Source organism: Tribolium castaneum, chromosome 4, assembly GCF_031307605.1.
Source record: "Tribolium castaneum strain GA2 chromosome 4, icTriCast1.1, whole genome shotgun sequence".
Taxonomy (NCBI): Eukaryota; Metazoa; Arthropoda; class Insecta; order Coleoptera; family Tenebrionidae; genus Tribolium; species Tribolium castaneum.
The window spans coordinates 5,146,391-5,170,285 of NC_087397.1; the positions used below are offsets into that span (position 1 = coordinate 5,146,391).

At 35.5% G+C, this 23,895-nt stretch overlaps 1 protein-coding gene across 2 annotated transcripts in view; it reads right to left on the reverse strand.

Moving 5' to 3' along the window:
* Window positions 1-22,471, reverse strand: part of LOC103315097 (LHFPL tetraspan subfamily member 6 protein) — a 51,787-nt gene extending 29,316 nt beyond the window's left edge. For both annotated transcript variants that reach the window (XM_008202934.3, XM_008202935.3), the window contains exons 1-2: window positions 22,315-22,471; window positions 15,029-15,218 (exon numbers count right to left, since the gene is read on the reverse strand). In XM_008202934.3, coding sequence (XP_008201156.1) covers window positions 15,029-15,130 — 102 coding nt within the window. In that variant the 5' untranslated portion in view covers window positions 15,131-15,218; window positions 22,315-22,471. The remainder of the gene's footprint in view (window positions 1-15,028; window positions 15,219-22,314) is intronic.
* Window positions 22,472-23,895: the final 1,424 nt, after the last annotated feature.

Here is a 23,895-nt window from a genome sequence, read left to right on the forward strand (position 1 = left end):
GGAAATTTTCACGAACGCTCGAATTTAATAGTCAGACGTGATTTGATTGTTTTAGAGAGAACTTTGAATACGGGAAAAATGCACACTAACATAAACTGATGGATTCGACGAGTTTTAACCTTCAAATACTGTCTTAATTATTTTGAAAAAAATCCCTTTTTAGAATTTTAAATTTTATACAGAAACAATGCTAAATAATCCATAAAACGAAAAACGCAGAGTAGCATCTAAAAAAGAATTGTAGAATGTTTGTGTATTTATTTTATTCATGGTTTTAGTGTTTAGTGGAATAAATAAAACAAATAGATTCACGTTTAATCGTCTGTTAGGTACTTCAATTTAACGTAATAAATTGTAGGGAAAACAAATCCAGGCTGATTTTTTTAAGGCCTACATTAAACACATTTTACTTCTAATGTAGCTAGAGCTTTAAAATTTTGTATACACTTCAAATCGAGTTTAACTAAATTATTTCAAAATGTTTAGAGTCCGCAAAATGACAGATCGTCCACGGTGGTAGGAGTGCGCAGAGACGAAAACTTGTTTTTACTCGTTACTCATTGTGTATTTCTATTTATTCGACTTCTCTGCTGGGTAAAGCAGACAGGGTAAATCACCCTGTCTGTAAAATTGATGTGAAAACTATTATTTAATAAATAGGATTAGCATAATTATAAAACTCTGTCAAAAATAAATGAATATAAACTTTATTTGAAATAATTACATACATTGCAAAAGTACAATTTACACATTTCACCGATTTCTCTATGACCACATAGTAATTTTACTAACGTGGAAAAGGCTGTTGTCAGCTTCACCAAAATAAGTTTCATTATATTCACAATTGCAAAGAACGCCGTAATTTATAATATACCGGTCACCATCATTAAGGTCCATGAAAAGATTTATTGCCAGTTTCATCATATTAGTAGTAAATGATAAATATTAATATTAGATAACTTATTAACACATTCACAAAAAAATAAAACGTAGCGATTGAAGATTAAATTGACCCAGTCAAGGAATTGACATTTAACAGCTGTGCTGTCTGTATAGTTAAGGTACTGGATGCTGTCATGGACAGAGGTACTGCCATCATATGATTTTGACAATGACAGCAGCTTATTGACCAAGTTGATTACATGGCTCTTGAGCTAAAGTGGTTTGTAAATTTCTTCCCATTCTTATATATTTCATAGCCAAAGGTTCGAAGGGTCTTCTCAAATCTTCAAAATAGTTAACTTTCAAATCGCAAGATTACTGATTTTGTGAAAATGTTAATTAAAAAATGTTTATAAGACAGTTTTTTCAAATGGAGTGACCGAATGACCCAGGTTTTTAATTAAAATAACATTTTCATGTAAACTTTTATTAACATATTCTATATCTATCTCTTGCTCATTTAATAATAAACCAGGTAAAAAATAAATAAAATATTGAAGTTTGACAATTGTTGATCATTTTGCAAAGTCTACCTGATTAACTATGAAAATTACAAAATAAAATCTGTTTTGTGATTTTTTTCAAAAACTGAAAGAGGGCTTATTGATAAAAGTCAGTGTAAATATCGATGTTTTTCCCATTGCCGTTAAGAAAATAGATTGTTCCATTTGAAAAAACTTATAGCAGTTTTTTGATAACCCTTTTGAGAAAATCATACTAGCCATGAATTTTGACAGTTAACAATTTTGAAATTTTCAGAAGACTCTTCCAAACTTCGGTTATCAAATGCAATAAAAGTATTTATTTATCTCAAAGGATTCAAGAGCTGTAATATTTTAATTAAGCCCTTGCAAATAACAGATAAGTACCAACAACTAGGGTAAATTTTGCTCACCTTGAAAAGGTGAATTCAAATATGCAATAAAAATTTGTGGTTACTATTTAAAATTTCACACTTGGTTTCAAATTTTTGTAGTTCCGGAAGCTCAGCCATTTGGCAAATAATTTAGTTCAACTCAGAATTGTCGAATTCGATCGTATACAAAATTTTAAAACTCTAAAAGAATCACCCTGTGTATTTTAGTTTTATAATTTATTGGATCGATGTTTTGCCATCTTTTTTGGGTTTTTTAGGGCTCCAAAAAAAACATTTTTTATAATTCATATTTATATATTTTATAATTTATAGTATATATTTTTTGGTGGCTGAGATTTTTGAAAAAAAAATGGTTTAAGTTTCGCAAAAATGGGTGTTTCAGCCATGCTTTGTATTTTTTATCTTGCGTCTAATTGCGAGCATAAAGAACTGCCGTTTCCGGTCGTTGGTTAATGTGGTATCCGTGTAGAGTAATGCAGTTGGTAGGAGAGGATCAGAAAACGGCATGCATTAATTAAAGGTCTCCAATGACCGTCGTCCGTGTCCTGTAATGTGGGATTAGTAGAAACTAGACTTGCGGTGCTTAATCGGCTCGCGTACTTCCGGATAACAAATGACCGTATGAGGAATAAATTGTTTAACGCTCTGGGATCCCTTGGTCAGACGAAATCCCGACCTGTCCCGGCTGAACGGACTCGCCACTAATTGATGGGGCACACACCTGATTCCTTCCGCTCGAAAAATCACTGATTTACTACTAGTTACAAACAGAAACAATAAATAATAGTTTCGAATTCGGTCCCGAACCATTGGAAAGAAACTACAATGAGTGGTTTCAGTAAATTATGTCGAAATGAATTGGCCAGAAAGCTTCATTAACGGAAATTTATTCGAGTATTTAAACCACAAATCGGTTGCAAAACTCATTTCGGTTAAATCGAGAATTTCAACTAGTTCACTTAACCAATCTGGACGTAACAACTGACCAGAGACTGCCATAATTAAAAAATGTCGACACTGAGCCACGCGTTTTAATTGGCGCATTAAAATGACTATAAACTTAATTAAACAATGCGCGAAATTTAATCGAGTATCTACTCGGGTTATCCACAGGGCAAACTATTCCTTATACTCGTAATTGGACCTTACTCCCGCCCCACATTACTGTTAATTGAACTTCTCTCGTTAACAACACAAATAAAATCCTTGAATTTAAACGATTCACCTGAAAATATCGTCGGAAATCACCGAGATGTTTTCTGATGTAAATATCCGCCAAAGCTAATTTCGTCGTACTCGAGGAATTTATCAGCGTCGTTGCACGAATTGAAACTTATTAATTTAGTCGTTGTATCGTTCCTTTATTAACGACTCGTTTTGCGTCACTTTATTGTTGTACGACGACTTAGATAAAAGCGAAATAAATTTATTACAACGCAGTCTCTTCGGTTCTTATCAAATTTAAGTGGCCATAACTAGAGTTTCAGCAACAGTGGAACTTTTGCATAATCGCGAGATTTATATCTGACACGATGCGAGGGCGCGAGATCTCACCGAGACGAAATTCTAAATGGGTCAGTTTATTTTCAAACTTCGGAGGATCGGAGGTGGCAGCGAGAATTATCAAACCAAACTTACCCCAGAATGTTTTAATTTCTGATACAAATATGCGGAAATTAAAAACTATACAAACACTACCGAAAATTTTGTTGTAGTACAACATTTAGCTGGATAAAATGTTAAAATAGGCGCGTTTGAATTGAAAATAAAAATAAGCGTTAACAAAGGCCAGCAGTTAGTGATCGCTTGTGTGCCTGAGAGTGGTTGTATGACAGTCGGCGTTATATTAATTAAAGCACTTTCTTTGTCCGTATTCGTTCGCACACCTGAATTTAATTTGCAAAGCTAATTCGGCCCGAATCAGTGAAATAACATGAAAGACGGCCTCAAACATTGCGCTCGGAAGGTTGTCACTTTGTGTTATCGCCGAAATTCGCGTTTTAAAAATAAATATTTGAATTGTTGCCTTTTCCAGTTACAAGCCTGGATTTGTTTCTAGGTACAGGTGTTTGATATTCGCTTTGTAGTCTCGTTTACATCCGGTGGAATGATTCGTGCATCCGGAACGAGTGTGGTCGACTTCAATGATTCCGGAAGTGTGTGTCCCGCAAAGCGAATCTGTGTTGCAACAGCTAATGGATTCTCTTGATCTGTCAGGTGTGCCTTTACACGCGTTTTGCATAGCATGGCCTCGTGCTGGGACCGTACAAGAAGTGGGCAAAGCTCCCGAGGGACTCGGGACCTTGTACTAACTTGGAACACGGCTTCAAGTTTTGCAATATCAACGCTTTCGTTATAATTACATCGAAGAAGTGGAAAAGAGCAAACTCGTAGATTATTTTGAAATATTACCGAGTTGGAGAAACTCGAGATGTATGTAGCGGAAAATAATCACTCCAAATTGGGAGAAAAATAAGCGATTTTTGTGGAGTGTTAAAACAAATGTCGTTTGCACCGTTCGAATCAAGCCAAATTCGGTACACTGTTTTCGTTTCAAGTGCTATATAAATTCATTGTTACGACCCTCACCGGACTTACCACCTGGAAACTCCGAAACAAGGAATTTTTAAAACGTTTGCAGCTGAACGAGCTTTTCGAATTAATCCACGATATAATGCTAATTTAACAAGCAGCGTAGAAAATGCCACCCGAATGAAAACAGACTCTGTTAACTCCGCTGCCAATTTTTTAATTGCAAATCTACAATAAATTGCTGGACTAGAACACATTATTTTAAGTCATAATAAAATTTCAATAAACATTTTCAGTAGAATATTATGCCTCAACCTGACGGTTGTTAAAAATGGTGGATGCGCCGGGAAAATTTAAATAAAAAATGTTTCTTTTCAATAATTTTTATTTATTTAAAAACAAATTACCTTAATTGTAATGTACTCGTATTATTATTTTATTAGATGCAACTAAAAATAATAGCATGACCACTTCAAGTGATTTATTTAGTACAAGTTTGAATTATAATTCAACGTAAAACACAGTTAACAATACTCGGAACAATGTTTTCCTCGAATTTAAATACAAAGTTGATATTCAAACCCCACTAAACAAAATATATCAATGTAGGCTCCAAAACGAAATTTTTAATTACTCAACATCTTTCAAACAGCTTTTTGAAACAAAATTGGCAGTTAATTACCAACTTTCAGTCTTCAGCATCTACTGAAGTAATTAAAAATATTTTTTTTACAAATTTACGATTCACATTTTAGTTATTTGTTTTGGTGCTTTTTCGACATACAGAAAAAGTAAATAAAGTATTACGTTGCTCATATGACTAAAGCGTCTCATCCTCGATTCTTCGTCAGTTTGTTATTATTATTAATTAATTCGCATTTCTTTTTGTGCTATAATTATTGTGCTTTTTTATTTTGTGTCCGATGGGCGTTTCGGAGCTGCAATATTACGTGATGCGAGTTGCAATTTGCTCGCTCGACCTTCTCCTAATCGTTGGCTCCGAAGTCGCTTACAACGTAATGACAAGAGATTTAAGGTTAGACCTCTCTTCATTTGCCCCAGTTTATTGCCGAAATTTCACAGCGAATTTTCCGAGCACGTGCTGGTCTTTAACTCATTGAAATGGGCCATGCCTCAGTTTTCTCAGACGTCGGGGCTTTTTCGGCCAAAACTTCCTCAAGTGTCCCTAATTTAGCCGACATTAAAAAGTTTCAAACGAGGTTAAGGGGCTGGTACATGTCTCATTTTTCGATTTGTCTGGGGGTAAAATAATGTTTGTTTGCAATGCATTGCAATGCGTGGCCGTCAAAGGTGGCTCCAAATTGAGAACATCAAACGAAATCACTAATTAAACACTTTCATGAAATGAAACGGTTTAGTAAACAATTATAAACATTTGCACTCTCGTGCTTTGGAAGAATCCGTTTGATCTATTAGAGACCATCGCCACTTTGACAATAATTTCGGTGCGAAGTTGTGCAAATTCAGGTCGCAAAGACTTGTTAGTCGCAAGTTTAGATGTCATAAACGTTGCTGTATGAGAGTTTGAGGATGGTGAATTGTGCGGTCGCACAGAAACGTCGGAGGAACTAATTGGATAACTTTTCATATTACTGCATATTTCCTTTTCCCATATGGGTTATTATTAACATTGTTTAACGAATTTCCTTGCCTGCAATGCTCATAAATTGGTTGTGGGCAATATTGTTGCGGATGAAACGGATTTTTAGTTTCATTGGATTTTGTTTGCTGGAAGCTCTTCAATAATGATTTCACGTTGTACATTACCTAGCTGAGTTCGTAAATAAAGAAAAATCACAGACTTTACGTTTCACAAAGTTTTTAACTCGAGGCACCGATACTGTCAACTTTTATTTTCTCACATTTTTAGCTTTTAAAGCGATCCCGAGATTTGACGTGCCGGCATTTATTTGCTCTTCCGTTCACCAAAATATCGCGCCACACTGCAGACATAAAAGTTTATTTAACATTTTTTATGAAGGCGTTTTAAGACCTTTTTAAAATTAGGTATATTCGGCATAAACTCCATTATTTGGTTTACTAACTGGCTAAAACATGCCGTATCGTGTTATTTCAAAGTTTTTTTATTGCTACAACTGCAGGTTTTGAAAAACAATGTTGGTGCATAAATGGTGAATGCGCCGGGTTAGTGTATTAAAAATCCAACTGAGCTAAATGTAAACGCGTTTCTTGGACGTTTGGTTCGACAAACGTAAGGCGTTTTTGTGAGTAACGAATTAAAGGTGTCGAGTGTTCATTACGGTCTTGATTGATGAGGTGCATTCTTTTCTACAACTGTATCACTCGAAAATAGCAAGCTCGGCCAGGTTTTTGCCCGATGTTAATGGAGCTTTCTAAATTGAGCTTTTAGAATAAGTAAAATTAAATAAAACAAACCGTTCCGTATTAAGCTCTCATTACGCTTTTTCTCCGTCGATTAATAAACCGGGAACGCGCTGCCACAAACGGCTTAATTACAAGACGCATTATACACCAAAGATGCACCCGACAAAACCCGGGAAATTTATGGCGTACGTGTTTGGCCTTATCGGGGCTGGCGTTATGATTTTTTTAAAGCAGTTTAAGCCCTCCACCTTGTTCGGTAAATATAAATATAAGAAGTTAAAAGCAAAATCTGAAAGTGCTATAGATCATGGATTTTGACACAAAATATAAGTTTGCACATCAGGTCACGTAACGAAGCTATCCGTGAGAGCAAAAGGAGTCGGAGGATCGTTGGCAGGAATCATGCTGGAGAATGAAGCAGCGCAAGGGGGAAATATAACTAACTTTTCTACATATTTCACAACTGAATAACTTTAACGACTGCAGGTGTGGCGCCGGAACACAGTTTTTTATTGGTTTAGTGGCCTCCTCGGTGCAAATGAAAACGGGAGAAACGTAATTTTCAGTGCGAGAATACGGACGTATCAATAACAATAAGCACGAATTGATATGCAGCGAGGATGATGAAATATGATGGGGATCGTCGACGATTCGTCTTAGTTCACACAGACAGATATTGCATATTATTGGGGAAAATCGATTAAGCAGGTCAAAGAAAAAAGTTCACTCTGCTTGAACATCTTTAATGATTTTATTACGATGTTGTTTCAAAAGTTCGAAAGTACGGCAAGTGAAAAACACATCAGTCAGATATCGGTGGCATTCTCACACAAGTCATTATTTTCGTGCCTTTGCAAGTCACTCAACTTATCTCAAAATAACAAACAAAAGTTACGTGAAAGGAACAATTTTAATACGTAAACACCCAAGTTGTCTACCGTGCGGCTTAATTACCAAAGTAATATTTCCGGAGGGTAAACGAACTATTAAATAGTTATAAAAAAGCGGCTGCTTTGCCTTGTTTTAAAATTACTGCTCCCAGATGCAGGTTCAAATCTACATTGTGTTGCGCAAAAAGTGCAGTAGTTTATACAAAGTGGCAGTCCACCTGGGTAAAGACTTTACAAAGTGATTACAAATGGTGGATGCGCCGGGAAAAATGTTTGTTTATGCAAACTGTGTTGCTTATAAATAAAGAAATAATTTTCCACCACTGGACGTTTGCGAACCGCTGTCGTTTCTGTATGCCTCAAGAATGCACACCGCACTTGAAGTTTAAAAAAGCATGCATTCCAATAAAATGCAAATTGGGCGTTTTCCATGCACCCGCTGTGCTCCATCGATATGCATATCCGTGTGTGTATAAAATTTTCAATGTCCGTTTGTGTCCGAATGGGAGGCAATCACGGCAAACGTTTAACAAGTCTAGTTCTTTTACGTCAGTCAACAGCTCATGTATAATGCAAGCTTTTGCTCTGTGACCAACCGCGATATTACGCATTCAGCGTCCATTAACTGTACGAGTTCCTTCCGGATGGTTGCCTCCAGCACGGTGCTCCTCCTTGTCTGTCCGGATTCTCGAGCAACTGTCACGTATTCAAAAGTCGAACGAGAAACTCTCGCGCTGACTTGACTATCAACGCCACAAAAGACACGGATCTAGACCAGAACGCAAATATTCGAAAGGCAACGCTCGAATTAGCGAAATCGATGGCACGGCGAACGAATCGAAAACGAGGTTCACGCCGAAAATGCAACCTTCAACAAAGAGGGCGCCCAAAACCCAAAACAGACTGCACAACCTGTAATTATAAACAGAATCGAAAATAACACTCAACAGTTAAAGTCCAAAGATTTAAACAGTGAGTGATTTAGATCGTTTTCTGTATCAATGTTTAATTATCGATTTATGGCCCTTGGAAGTACACGTGTAAAAATGTATTTGCCCGGCGCATCCACCAATTCGCGCCGGAGGCAGAATAAATTTTCAGATAATAAATTGCCGCTAAACAAGTAACTTTTTATGCCCGAACAAATACAGAACGTTTTAATTAGTTGAAAAATAGTTACGGCTGTCAGATCAAAATGTACAATTCGTGGTAAACAAGTTCGAATTTTTCCAGCTTTATAATCACGGACTTGCTAATTAGAATTTTAAAAACCAGCTTCATTAGCGTGGAATAAAATTGATTGTTTTCGCACAAAATGGAGTAAATTAAAATTTATTAATAGATTGTAGTAATACACAAATGTTATGTTGGCTGAAGCCGCAAAAGTGATCAACGGTACAAGCTGAAATAAAGCGTTCTCCTTCATTAATCTTCGCATAAAGAGCAACAAAATGCTTCATATTCCATCCAGTAATTCACGTCGGGTCTTTGTTCTAATCTTATCAAACAAACCGGTTTTGAATTATCCGAAAAATCGTCGGCCGGGTTATAACACACATCATAAATTAGATTAAGTGAAGTTTTTTCTTGCACCTCGACGCAAGATGGGAAATTTAGTCGATCAATCATCCGTTAAAGTTAGATCAGGAGTGTGTATCAAGGGTAGAGAGGTTATTAAATGACAAGTCCATGTCACGGCAAACGCCTTAAGCTGATTCTCATTACACGCTAAATTACTTTTCTAATTAAAATAGCTCCGGGTTCAATCAGACTTAAATTAGTGTAGATTCCGACTGGGTTTTTTCTTAATTGTTGCAGGACATCGGAGTCACACGACGGGATTATTGCTCTCTTAAAACGCGTCGCCTAAGCCAAAAAAGATAATTTATTATTATGACAAAGTCCCGGGAAACGTGTTCGTGAAAAATGGGGTCAAAGACAGGACAATCAACATGGAAACTTATTATTCTCTTAGAAATACAATTCAAATTCGATTTGCATAGTTATGAATAAATGAAAGTTGTTCACCGGGCTCTAAATGTTGCATTTGATTAATTTAGCCGCAAATTCGCCCACCGTTTCGTAGTGCTTTGATACCTAATGAAAAAATTCCAGAGTAGTAATTTTATTAAACTCACTTTTGTGATGGATCGTAATAAGTCGAGAGACATTCAGGAATTTGCAATAAGTTTGGGAAAAATTTAAGGGCGAATCTATTTATTAAAAATATAACACGTCACGGCTAAAAAATGTTCAAAATTCCTCCGCCAGCCGGTGTAATCTTACATCTTTCCTCGCTATTTTCTTTTCTATAAAAATATGTAAATAGTGGAGGAAACAATCCATTATTTATAACGCAGCGAAATTTCAAATAGAGCAACATATTTTATGGATGTTTCAATACGAATTGCTCGCTCACAACCGTTTTCAATAATAAATGATTTGCATAAATTTCTTTATCTACAACTTTTTAGCGAAAACCATGAATGTTAATTCGAAACTTTGGGAACTCTCAAAGTTGGCAATGAGGGTGTTACTTTTCTGCACATGTCTCTCGATCAGTTTCCTCACTTTCCTGATTTAATCGGGGAGAAATGGAGCCATCACCGCTAAACGTGAGATATACTAAAAGCCACTTTTTTGCCCTGACCCTTGCAAACTTAATTTTGCATAACGACGCTATAATGAATATCTGTACGCGCTAAACCGGCCATAATTGCATTTTCTTTGCAAGTGTTGTAAACAAGCGCGATAACACACCCGCTAATTGGATCGGATTGGGACGCTATCCGACTTTAATAATTCTACAAAACGCGGACTCATTTCGGGCAAAAAATTGTTAACAGGAATGTCGCTCGAAGGCGATGCGAGATATGTTGGCTCACATCTCGCATACACCTTTTTAATGATTAAATAGATCGCCTGCAGGTGCGACTCGTAAATATCCACGCAAGTCTGGTATCTGGCCGAGACATTTCTGATATGCTGCTTTGGGTGAAATAAGCGTATTGCAGGTAATAACGTACCGGCTGAAAACTTAACAGTGCGACAAATGCTGAAAACGGAGCAAGGATGAAAGCACGACGAGATTTCAGACTGCATTACCGAGTTCAGTGGGTTTTGTTGAAAAAAGCAATGTATGCAAAGTTTGCTACGAAGTGAGGCAAAAATGACTCGACGCGAATTTTTCTACAAATTGGGTTTTTCACTTCCAACTAAATATTTTACAAATATGTATTCGCGGAGTGAAAAAGCGGTTACGTATTTGTGATTTATTCGTATTTTTATGGGAGGAATCGTGTTTGTAACTGTCACCCCTTCCTGAACTGATCGATTTAAAATATCTCAAAGCCAGACCGGAATAGTTTATAAATTGCAAGCTTTGAAATTCCCGATTCGATACTTTTAAACCCCTCCAAGCGGATTACAGGCCACACGGACACTGTTTTAATTCTCATTAGAGATTTTTTCAATCAGGCACAGGGCATTAAGATCAATAACACTTTATTAATTATCCAAAAAAAAACATTTTTGTAAATAAAACGACATTTTTTATGACATTTAGTTAAAAATTGAAATTGGTTTACTAAATACTTCCTAGAATTGTGCGTTCACGTGCACATACGTATCAACATACGTATAAAATTCCACAGCAAGAGTTGATCTAAAGACTTTTTGAACGCACTGTATGTAAGAACTAGGCAGATAGTTTTTAGATTATCGTATAATATTTTATCGACCATTCATCGTATCCGGAAGTAAACTTGAAATCATTTTTCCACAACCTGGGTAACCGAAGAGCTTTGAAATTGCCTTGATCATCCACGTATGTGCAATTGCCCCCGGACTTTAAATCTGTCGTCTTTTTTGTTTAGGACTGATAGTTTCAAAGCACTGTTTTAAACGAATATCCAGTAACAACCTTACTTATGATTAACTCCTAGTTTTCACAGTGTCGTCGAAAACTGATCGACAATTTTGTAGAAAAAAATTTAATAATTTTTAGAGAGTTATTTGTTCAACAAACTCTACTGATATTATTAGATACCAATTTCATGTTTTCATCAAACATATTGTTAAACTTGTTAGCATCGAAAAATTTCAGGAATCGCAAACCAAATTAAAAAATTTCAAAGCAAAACTCAATATTTTTAAATAGTATTTTTTAAGTGTAATTTTTTGAATGCTTCTTAAAGCGAAATTAAAATTGGGATTCATTTCATACTTTTGCCATTCGACCAAGAATCAAATGCAACTTTTGACAGTTTTGTCGAAAGTGTTAGAGTTTTTTTACATGTGTTTACGGTTAAAAATTGAGTCGAAAACTTGTATTATTTCTGCTGAAAGTTGAAGTTAAAATCAATCAATCTAAGATAATTAAAACCCTCATTTTTCTTGGTAATTAGTTAGCCTCATGCTGTAACTTTATTGCTGAGTGGTTAATTTTAAAATCGGGGTAAAAGTTTCTAAAATAATCTGCTTTGCCCTCCTTCGTGCGGTTAACTATTATGTCAACCACGTTGTTACTTAGTCTGCAAAAGTCGTCAAGTATCGCACTAATCCACCTCGATGGTCCTTACTTTTTCATCCAGGCACTGATCCCGTATTCAGCACTATTATTAAGCAGTGCTTGAAATGTGCCAAGCTTGGAAATTTTTAATGATCCGACGTTAAATTTCAGCGAGACCGGACAGGTGTACCAATTTGGAGAATTCGACTCTGACTAAACCGCTAAGTGGTTTGCCCTTATCAAGTTAAGGCATTCGGAGGACTTTGTTCCGAGTTTCACAAAGTGTGACCCTTTGGCGTGGAATATATTGAATAAAATCTGGTGAATGCGCCGGCTCGTGTAATTTATTTCGAGCCGGCCCATTGCTTGTAGACACTTGATTAAATTTATGTGTTTGTAAAAATTTGTAAATAAAAGCGTTACAAATTAATTAGTGCTATCTATCGCGGGATGTTTAAACAGCAGTTTGGGCCCGGAATGAAATTAAGTTAACAGCGGCGGATTTATTTTAATAAGAAGGACGTTGTGAGGAGAGAGCTTAATTGAATTTGTACATAAGGTGTGTGGGGGAGGCGGAAAAATGCCCTCGTTGTGTGTGACATAGAATATAAAGTGAATAGAGTCAGAATGAGACGGCGTTCGTTTAATAGGACCAACTTTATGTCGATTGCATTCCTTCTAAATTCCGTCATTTCCTCTTCTTTCATTTTCAGCGGAATCATGTCCCATATTCCTCGACTCTCTCTTGTTTATAAATTAGCAAAACGGGAAAAATCCGAGTTTATTTAGCAAAACTGAAAGATTTTTGTTGCGGGTTCAGCGGTCTATTGTAATTGGATTTCAAACATTCCCGGATTTAATTATAATTGAGCTACAAAAGAATCCTTTGTTTTCATTAAACTGTGTCGGAGTAAACTTTGTCATTGCGGGTTGAACTTTAAAAGCCTACAATTGCTCCCACAAACCCAACTTTTGCGTCCAGCCACAAGGTACGCAAAGATCGCTTTTAATTAGAGAGAAAAACTTTCGATCCGATTTAATTTGCATCAAATTTCGAGGAACAGACCTCGCCAAACCCATTTAAACCGAATACGAAATCAAAACAGCACGCATGTCTTGCCGCCGTGCCAAAAGGCCAACAGGCGCCGGAGGTTTAAAATTTTAAGCAAATGCGTTCAAACAATTCGATTATTCTTTCATTTGGAGAGTGCCTTCGGCCACTCGTTTACCTCCTCGAACAGAATTACTTAAGACGAATGATCTCCCAAAGGAGGTAATTCGGAAATATATTCAGCTAGCGAATTATGCATCAAAGAAACCTGCCCTAAGTAGGTTACAACCCAATGGACGGTTAAGTCCTCAAATGGGGTAAAGCGTTTTTAAATATTTCATGGCCCCTGCAATATTTGCCGAATTATTTTATTTAATAAAAGCCGCGAGCATTAACGCACAACCGAATTTACATTAATTTTGACAACAAAATTACCGCCAGTTCGCCTGAATTATTGCCCCCATTTGGAGTAATTCAGTATTCTAGTGTGAATAAACGAATGCAATTATAATATTTGCGTAACACAGCTAATTGTGAAATTCGGAAAAACCGTACAAACACGTTACAAATCGAACGCGTTTACACCACAAATATTAAACAAAGTCAAAACTTTTGAAGAAAAATTAATTTATTTCAATAAATGTGGCTTTATGAAGCCCCGAATATTAATCAGATTTTTGCCAATCGTCAACAGTCGCCGTTTCCTCGGTTCAGTTCCATCCTTGCGTTACAAGTCCGTCATTCGTGAAATTACTCGTGACAGCCCTCGGAAAAAATTGCTATTTTAAAATTCATAATTGACTGCATTTCGTATACGAAATTAGCGTCAGGCTTGTGACGTATCCGTCCATTTTAAAGTAAACATTTATTTTTCGCCATTATCCGTCCTCTCGGGTCAGAAGCAATCAATTCGCGATCCTCAGCGCTCGCTCGTTATTACAGCAATATTTAACGTTGGATAGTGGATGGAGCATTAAATTATGAAGTGGCCTAATTAAAAAGCCCCCGTAATGTCCAATTAACCCTCACATGGGGCCGTTTGCGAAAAAATCGCAAATCGAGTTGGAATTTTTGCTTGCCGTCGAGTTAAGACCTCGTGCGATAAATTAACCCGTTATGGGCCTAAATTCGCGCCTTAATAGAACCCAAGTTTACCGTATTGCGCTTCGAGTAAACATTTACATGTACAATAAGCTTCTTATAAGCCTGTTTCGAGTTTCGACGATGAGAAATTAAAGTTTGCGTCATCGTTGGGATTAATTATTACACTTATCTATGTGGAACAGTGGCACGATTCGAGCGCTAATGGGAACGCCAAATGCCTCTATTTAGACAAGTTTTGACGTATCGATTGCAGACGATGTGCAGCATTAAATTTCCTGTCAGATTCCGATACTGCAGTTGCAGCTACTTGGGATATGTTAACAGGGCGGAGGGGATTCGCTGTGACAAGCTAGAATTGCACATTTCCAGCCAAAGAAACACAGAAATGAGATTTCCAAACAAGGCTTTAAAAATAAATCTAATTAAATTGATATTCGGGGAACGAAAGTAAAAATAGAAATTTATAACACGAATGGGTTCCCCTGCACCATCTATCACCTGTCGCGCTGCTTTCGGTTCACATTCCTTGCAAAACACAAGAATACTACTCAAGTTTATTAAAACCTAATCAAAACTTGCTGTGCGATTCTACAACATCACAATGGAACACCAATTCATTAATTATGGGCCTTTATCTCGATACAAAATTAAACGCTGTTGAAGTTTAAATCGATGGATTTTGTACATTGTTTCAGCGTAATAATTGCGCTGTTATTTCATTCCGCCGAACATTTTGGTCAATGTGAAACACTCACCTGTATCCAGAAGGGCAGATAAAATCCCGAGCAGCACAGCAAGGCCGCCGCTAAGGACAACGTAGCCCACAGAATCCCAACTCCAGTTAGAGAGGTTGCCATCGTTAGTTCCCACTCATAGTCTTTTAATTAAATCACAAAGACGCGTTCATGGTCATCTGACCATCGCTGGTCATTACCCAAGCTCCATCTGTAACAAAATTTCAAGGCTGCGTTTAACAAAAAACGATAATTTCTGAGAATTTTATTAATGACTGGCAGTTGGGAGTAATTTTCTTCGCAACATATCTGTTAAACTACACCTGCAATATTAAGTCCCGTCGAAAAATATATAATTGCAAAATATAAAACGCAAATACTTTCAGTTCAAAAATCGGCGAATTAGCACGAGAAAGCATTTTTTTCCACTTTTATCAATTTAATTCTCGAATTTTTCACCAAATTCCATCAAAAAATACCGGGCGTATAAGTTGATTCTACAATTTTAAAATGTTTTGACCATTTTTTTGACTTTCAGTACGTTTTCGACCGAAAATGGACATATTTTCTCCAAAAATCACCAAACGTGTGTATTTTCTAGTCAAGAATAGTGGACGTGCGCAAATCCTACCCGATTCGCAGTGGCCATGATTGTTATTAACAATGTATTTCAGGACTTTACTAAACAAACTCAATTAATTAAACAATTTTAGAAATAAATTATATATTTTCCTTTATTTTTTTTATAATTTAAGAAAAAAGTTATCTAAGGATTCAACTAAAATTTGAAGTTATGTTTCACCTTTACGTTCATCTCTTTTTCTCTCAAAACAAAAAGTATTTTTCCTTTATTAGGATGTGCTCGTACGTTTACAATTTGGCCCCTTTACGTACTTTTACCTTTTGCCGCATTATTTTCTTATTTCTGTCAGTTTTATGCTCCGCTTTTTTTTTATTTTTATTTACGTGTTGTTTCACCTACCTTTTTCATACTTTTTTTCATAGAAAAATTGTTGCTCTGATCCGGGTTCGAACCCCCGACCTCCCCCGTCGTAAGTGGCGCTTATACCACTGAGCCACCAGAGCTCCAGGTCATGACCGACATTTACAGATATTTTAAGACAAACTTTTTGAATAAATCAACATTACAAACTATATAATTGCAATAATTCACCTAAAACGCAAATACATTCAGTTCAAAAGTCGGCAAATTAGCACGAGAAAACATTTTCTTCCACTTTTTTTCAATCTAATTCTCTAATTTTTCACCAGTTTTCATCAAAAGATACCGGGCGTATAAGTTGATTCTACAATTTTAAAATTGTTTTTATCTTTTTTGTGACTTTCAGCACGTTTTTGACCGAAAATGAACATAATTATTAAACAAACTCAGTTAACTAAAAATTTTTAGAAATGAATTAAATATTTTCGTTTTTTTTTTTTTTTAATTTAAGAAGTAAGTCATCTAAGAATTCAACTAAAGTTTGAAGTTATGTTTCACCTTTAGGTTCATCTCTTTTTGTCTCAAAACAAAAAGTATTTTTCCTTTATTAGGATGTGCTCGTACGTTTACAATTTAGCCCCTTTACGTACTTTTACCTTTTACCGCATTATTTTCTTATTTCTCTCAGTTTTATGCTCCGCTTTACATTTATACGTCTATGTATTCTCTCATCTCTTATTTTTATTTACGTGTTGTTTCGCCTACCTTTTCCATACTTTTTTTCATAGAAAAATTGTTGCTCTGATCCGGGTTCGAACCCCCGACCTCCCCCGTCGTAAGTGGCGCTTATACCACTGGGCCACCAGGGCCCCAGGTACTGACCGACTTTTACAGATATTTTAAGATAAACTTTTTGAATAAATCAACATTACAAACTATATAATTGTAATAATTCACCTAAAACGCAAATACATTCAGTTCAAAAGTCGGCGAATTAGCTCGAGAAAACAAATTCTTCCAATTTTTTTAAATTTAATTCTCTAATTTTTCACCAAATTCATCAAAAGATACAAACTATACAGTGTGATCAACGAGTAATAATGAGCCTGAAATTTTTTTTTCTCGTGGACCACCTTGTATAGATGGAAAAATTGAGTGGACGCAGGCGATTTAACATCAGGGCTATATGACATGTTATGAAAGTAAGCTGAAAGACTGGAACCTGGAAAAGAAACGCTTATCAATTATTGACAGGGGGACGATCGGGAAAAACTTGACCGACTGAAAATAAAATGAAGAATAATGTATGGTTTTGGCTCACTTATTTATCGCGATGTTTTCGCTGGTTTCGATCAATAATTGTGCCTCCTCATTACTCAATTGTATTTATCGTTCTTTTGGATCATTTTCAGCTGAGCTCTGAGCGGATTTAATCAGCTTCCTTTAACACTAACTTTAATTAACTGAATCAAATGGGAGATCATATCTGTGTACTTAACAAGATTAAACTTGTTCTGGCAAAAAGCGGGGTTTTTAAATAAACCATCGACAAATTGTTGCAACTCAAGTAGGTTTTTACGTGCGGGATAGATTTTTACACACTTGCCTCACATTTAACGTTTTATTTTGCACGAAAGTCGTATACCTTCCTTGTAATATTTATAATGTTGGCTCAGCGCCACTTCAACAGGTTTTACTTATTTATTTTTCGCTTATTGCTCGAGTTATTAAACATCATTCACTTTCAACAAGGCTTGGAATTGACTCCTCCTCTAATAAATTTCTTATTAGTGATAATAAAGTTGTCAAAGCCGTGCGAGTCATTATGGCGGAATTGTTTTACTGCTTTAACAATTCTCCAAGGAGGTGAAAAGTGGTCAAACTGGGGGAAACACAGGATAATGGAATATTGTTTTCGACTCGGCTTAAGGTTGAAAAGTTTGTGGCACACTCGGGTGTGCTAGTGAGATAAATTTTTAATGACTTTGCGACAATTGGATGTAATCACATTTTTTCCGAACTTCTTGTATCATGAATAAAATTACGCCAAGTTTGATTAAAAGATCATTTAAAATGTTTGCGAAACAAAACTTTGCGTCAAGTTAAATTATCTTATTTCCGAAGCGAATTAACAGCAGCGCGAGAAAAATGTGGAATATTTTGGCGGAAATTTTATCAATTGAAAACTCGGCCATTATCTGTGGGAAAGTGTGCGTGATCCCGAGCCTGTGCGTGAATGTCGACAACTAAATCCACCACCACCACATTTCCAAACATCTGTTTTTGCCATCGCTGACTGGAGGATAATTATATTTAATATACAGGATGGCAAAGCTACGAAAGTGCTCTAACTCGGTTGTGTGATGCCTTTGAGGCTCGTATGCATTTGCATATGTGCACTTTTGTTGGTCGGGTAATTGTTGTGTAGCGTCGTGAATCTCGGAAAATGTGGATTTTAGGCGAATCCACCGTCAATTTGCATTTTTATGTTTGGAGTAAAAATTTTGCCCGAAGCGAAATGTGTCAAGCGCAATTCGCAAATATCGAAACAGATCCCTTTGTTCAGATCGCATTATCAAAGTCAGGGGAAACACACTCATAATGCATTTTTCAATCGCTAAACCATCCCATACACACTTACTTTCAAAAAAATATTGCGAGAAATAAATCACAAAGCAGAACAAACAATTTGATTAAACGGTTTGTTTATTAACATACTCACGCCAACGTACAAATTGGATTACATAAAACAATTTAAAAAAACACAAACCAACTACAAATCAAAACATCAGGTCAAGTTTGAATTTTGAACACTTCGTAAACATTTCTTAATTATATAATTAATTAAATTAAATTAAGTTAAACACAATAATTATGTCAAATCTCATATTCGAAGCTTGACTTTTTTTCAAATATCTACCTACAGTCAGACGAAAATTAATCTTCTGTTACAATCAGTGTTGAAAAATTGATTTATTATTATCATTTTAAATTTTTTTCGATAGAAACCCAAAAAATCATAAGACTTAATTATAAAACATCCCCTTGTATAAGTTCAATTGTCAAAATACTTTTCAAGTAGCTTTAAAAAGTTTACATTTTAATATTTCATATTTTTGCTTACTTCCATATTGTAGTAGGTTAACAGATATTTAAATTTTGTGTTGCAATATATTTTAAATTAAATACCTTTTAACATTTTAATCACGAATAAAACGAAACCATATTGATTTAAACCTACAACTAAATGTATCCATTTTAAAAATTGTGTCCTTTCAAATATCACAATAATTTAAATGAAACTGATGGAAATAGTTTCGTAAATAATAAATTCTGAATAAAAAATATAAAAAATACTTTTTTTTTGGAAATCTTGATTATAATTAAACTAAACGTTTGAATTCTTTAAATATTTACTTTCCTAAAGACTGTGTTCAAGTTTCAATTTTTACAGTCAATTTTAACAAAAATGGAAATAATGTAAAACAGATTAATGAAGGTGAAATGAAGACAAACAGAATTTTGATTTTAGTTGTTTAAGGTGTTTGCTCGCACACATATTTGCTGTTTTGCTGGCCGAGTGTATTCTCGTCCATTTCGATATTTCTATAAATAATGAGAAAGGAGAAACAATTTGGAATTAAACGGCAATCCTCTTAGGTTTGAAGAAAATTCAGTTGGGATTTGGAGCGGCGGCATTATCGACAACATAACGCTATTTGCAATTTCCCGTCAGTGAGAAAATGAAATTTTTCATACAATATTACCGCAATGAGTGGATTGAAAGTTCAGGAGCACGCACACCGTGAACTTTTTCAGTTTTTTTAAGTTATCGGATTATGTAGTCCGCGAACCGAATCCAACAACACTTAGGAAACAGCAACACCGCAACTAAATGCGAACACATGCTGCTTGCATAATTCATTTTACAAGTTTCGGCTCCCACTACTTAGCTACATTTTGTAGACCCTAAGACATGAATTACGCAAAGCTGGGGAAAATCACTACAAAAGTGCAGTTATTGTTTGGGGCAGAAGCGAATAACAAACTCGATCGGGTGACCCGAGAAACGTTCCATTTGAATTCAGCACGGGCAAGGTTAAAAGCTCTTTCACAAAATGGCAAACGGGACGCTGTTTAAACGATTGATAGACAGTTGACCACGATTTTTTGATCTTCCAATTCGATGAACAAATAGCAAAACACATGGAACAAATTGCGAGCCGAGCGAAATTGATAAATGCGCATACTATTCCGAATTAACCAACTTAAAAAAACTGTTTGCGATAAATAAACATGCTAGTTAACCACTGGGATTTATCCTCGTTTGGACAATTTTGTTAATTAATACTGAAGGCCAAAAATATGGGCAACTCTCGTGTTAAATCAGATTTGTCGCTTGGCGAATCAAGTCATTGAAATTCCTTAATTAAGGACGTTGGCACCGAAATAATTTATTAAAGCAAACATCTGTTTACAAACACTTATTACTAATTTAGCCACTTTTGGAAATCCTCTATGAGCTTATATCAGACGGTGTGGATCCAGCTTCCCGACGGTGAATTTTTCATTAGTCATTATACCCACATCCGAAATTTTTCACTGGCCCTAATCTGAGGCCCGAATAATTGAATTGGAGCGGCGTGTAACGAAATTATGCGCCATTGAATCAACGCATTTTTACACAACAACCACATCGTTTAATTCACTTGCATTTCAAGCCCCGGAAAAAATCATTAAAACTTGTTGAATTGGGTGCTAACGAAAAATCCCGCCGAGGAATGTTAACGACCCACGTATGACATTATTTAACTTAATTGCTCGGAATTGACGACAATTATTCTACTCGTCTTTATTTTTTATGCGGGTTAATACACTGCTAATCAACGCAATGACATAGCGGCTGCTGTGGCGGGTTTTCGGCTTTGACGTCATGTTGCAACTTCAATTTATTATTAACTTCAGTGCCTGAATTAACACTGACATGAGAGGCGCAGCGAAATTATCGATTTTGGAAATTAATCAACGTGCGCCCAAAAATTGAGACACAAAATCAAAAATCTTTTTTGGCAATTTCGAAATTTAAATGTTCCGGGAAACTAAATGAAAAAACTCAATAGTCTTATAGTAGTTTATTAGCAATTAATTTTTTCATTAAACAAAATAAGAATGGTGGCGCAGAATTTTTCAAAATTATGGCTAACGCTAATGTTTATTTGTGTTAGAGGTTCGAATCCCGGTCCTGGCAAAAAAAATGTTTTTTTTGTAAAATTTAATAACAAAACACAAATTAGAATAGAAGAATAACGTAGTGGACCAAAAAGTTAATATACCGCTGGTGTTTTGTCAATAATATTAAAATCTATGTTAATTTATAAAATTTTAGTGCAGCGGTTCTCAAATTTTTTTGAGAAAACTAATTTTTGATTTACATAAATTTTGCTTATTCGATTTGTCTTTCCATTCTCTGCTAAACCATTGCCTAACACGCTGTATAAATATCTTTAAGGATAGCTGGAAAAAATGTAGTTTAAAATCTCACAAAAATTATTTATTGTTAAAAAAAGTCACAATTGCGTTCAGAGACGCTAGGTGAAGTCAAAGTAGAACAAATTAAATTATGCACGACTTGATTGGGATTTTCGAAGAGACAAAAAACCGAGTTTTAATTTAGCGAAATCCGAGAAGTTTAAATCGGGTTTGAAAACAACAATGGAAACAAATGATCCGTCTATCGCAATTAATTAGGAATTGAATATGCAAGAATCCTCGAATTCCTATACAAATTTATCTGTAATTATTTACAATATCAGGTGTAGAGTAGTAAATAATGATGAAATCGATCGGCTCTATCGCTGGGGATCGGCTGGTCGAGGAACATGCTTTGTTTTCGTTGGTGATTTTTAATAAGTGTTAAAAAGAGCACAAAGTTAGTAGTAACAGTTTCGCTTCGTTGCCCCACAAAGAGTGTCGATTTTTCTTGTTCCCGGATTTCCTTCCGGATCTTTAAACACGTGACAAGTTCATACTAGCACGATCACACGATAAAAATTCATTATCGATTTGTCGAAATTTTGGTCTTGTTCCAATTACCAAAGCTCCTATTTTTAGTCGTTATGAAGTCGTCACGAATATGGTAAAAATCCCAAGGAAAAGCCCGATAAAAGCGATGATTTATTGCATCGGCTCTCAGACGCATCTCCCTTATTACCAGTAACAGTCTATTTTCAGGGTCTTTATACCACTGGCTCTGTAAATATTTCGAATGTGAAGGTACACCGCGTATTTTTAGCCGCCTTCTGGCACGCATCTCGTTTCCGAAACGAAACTGAAACAATTCCGGCGGCAATTAAAGCATAGTTACCTCGCATTGGGGTGGATTTTGCCGAGGGTGAGTTCAACACATGTCACTTCACGTATTTACTACCATCACGGGCTTGCTCTGGCGGGCACCCCAGCGAGCGAAACGCGACTGAGTGAGGCTGAGAGGATCTCTCGCGAGATGCACAAATGCCCTGCGCCGGTTTATCACAAGCACTTAATTTTTTGTATGCATATTTTTTTAAAGAATCATTTGTGCTTGGAGCTTGTTACGGGAGGGATTAAAGTGTCGCTGCTGTGCTGAATTTACGGCCGGTGATATTTCAAAGCTGCACGGGCCCGATTGAGGTTTATAGAATTTAAGAGATAAATAGTGGACAAAACTGCGGCTGGCAAAGCTTTTCAACGAAACGCTGCTTCAGAAATTAAAACTGTTTTTTTATAAAGGATAAGTTCTCAATTTTTTACATGTTTTCAGCTGAAACTGTAACAGCGATCGGCTTGATGATTCTCAAAACAGATTTTATCGTTTCCGTAGAACTTTCAAGAGAGCTTTCAATTTTTTATTTTCTCAATTACGGCAAAATTATTCGAGAACGTGGAACTATTTTGTTATAAACCATCATACAATGATCAGGGGAATCGATTGGCGTCGAGAAAATGACCAAACTTTTTATAGATTTTTAATTATGAATTTTTTATTTTATCTATTTTTTCTTTTATTTGCAATTTTTTGAAAATAGTTTTTTTGTCTAAAACCAAGTAGACAGGTCCGTTGCCCGGAGCGGCTCCGGGATTTGACAAAAATATAGATAATTTTAAGCGGTATTTGTTGTTTTTTTGATGTTTGCTCTTAATTTCATTGAAAACGCAAAAAAAGTTTTGACTTTCTGCATTTTTTTAAACAGCCAAACTATAAAATTTTGGGCAAAACGGTTTATTCAATTGTAAAGAGTCGCACATAAAAATTTATTAAATAGGATAGGTTTTAGTAATTTTTTTTCTCAAAACTTTTCAGCGACAAATTTTTCATTTTTTTTACTTTCTCAATTACGGCAAAAGTATTCAAAAAAGTGGAACTATTTTGACTCTAAACTATGTAAAATAATCCGGGGAATTGATTGCCGTCTGGAAAATTGCTAAATAAATAATAGTTTTTTAGTTATGATTTTTTTCGTTTTACCTATTTTTCCTTTTATTCCCAACCTTCTCGAAAACTATCAGTCTGAAAACATTGGTATATTTTGAAAATTAAATTAGTTAATTAAAAAAACTTTCTAACGATAATAAACTTTATGGGATTATCTCTAATAGTTCCGGAGTTATTACTCGCTAAATGTTCCGGGTACTGAAAATCGACAAAAAACTCGCAAAAATTGGAAAAAATCAAACTTTAAGAAATCGAACCTATTGGCTTTTTGTACTTTTAACAACTGAAGAAAGTCGTAGATAAATAGAAAAATCCATAAAGCTTTGCTAGAGCGATTTATTTGGTTACGAAATAAATCTCGAAAAGTACCTCAAATTATTTAACAATTTTAGTATTTAAATACGCGTATGTGTTGACTGATTAAAGATTATGCATAAATGTTCGGATGTAAAGAGGTATTTTGCGCGGAATTCG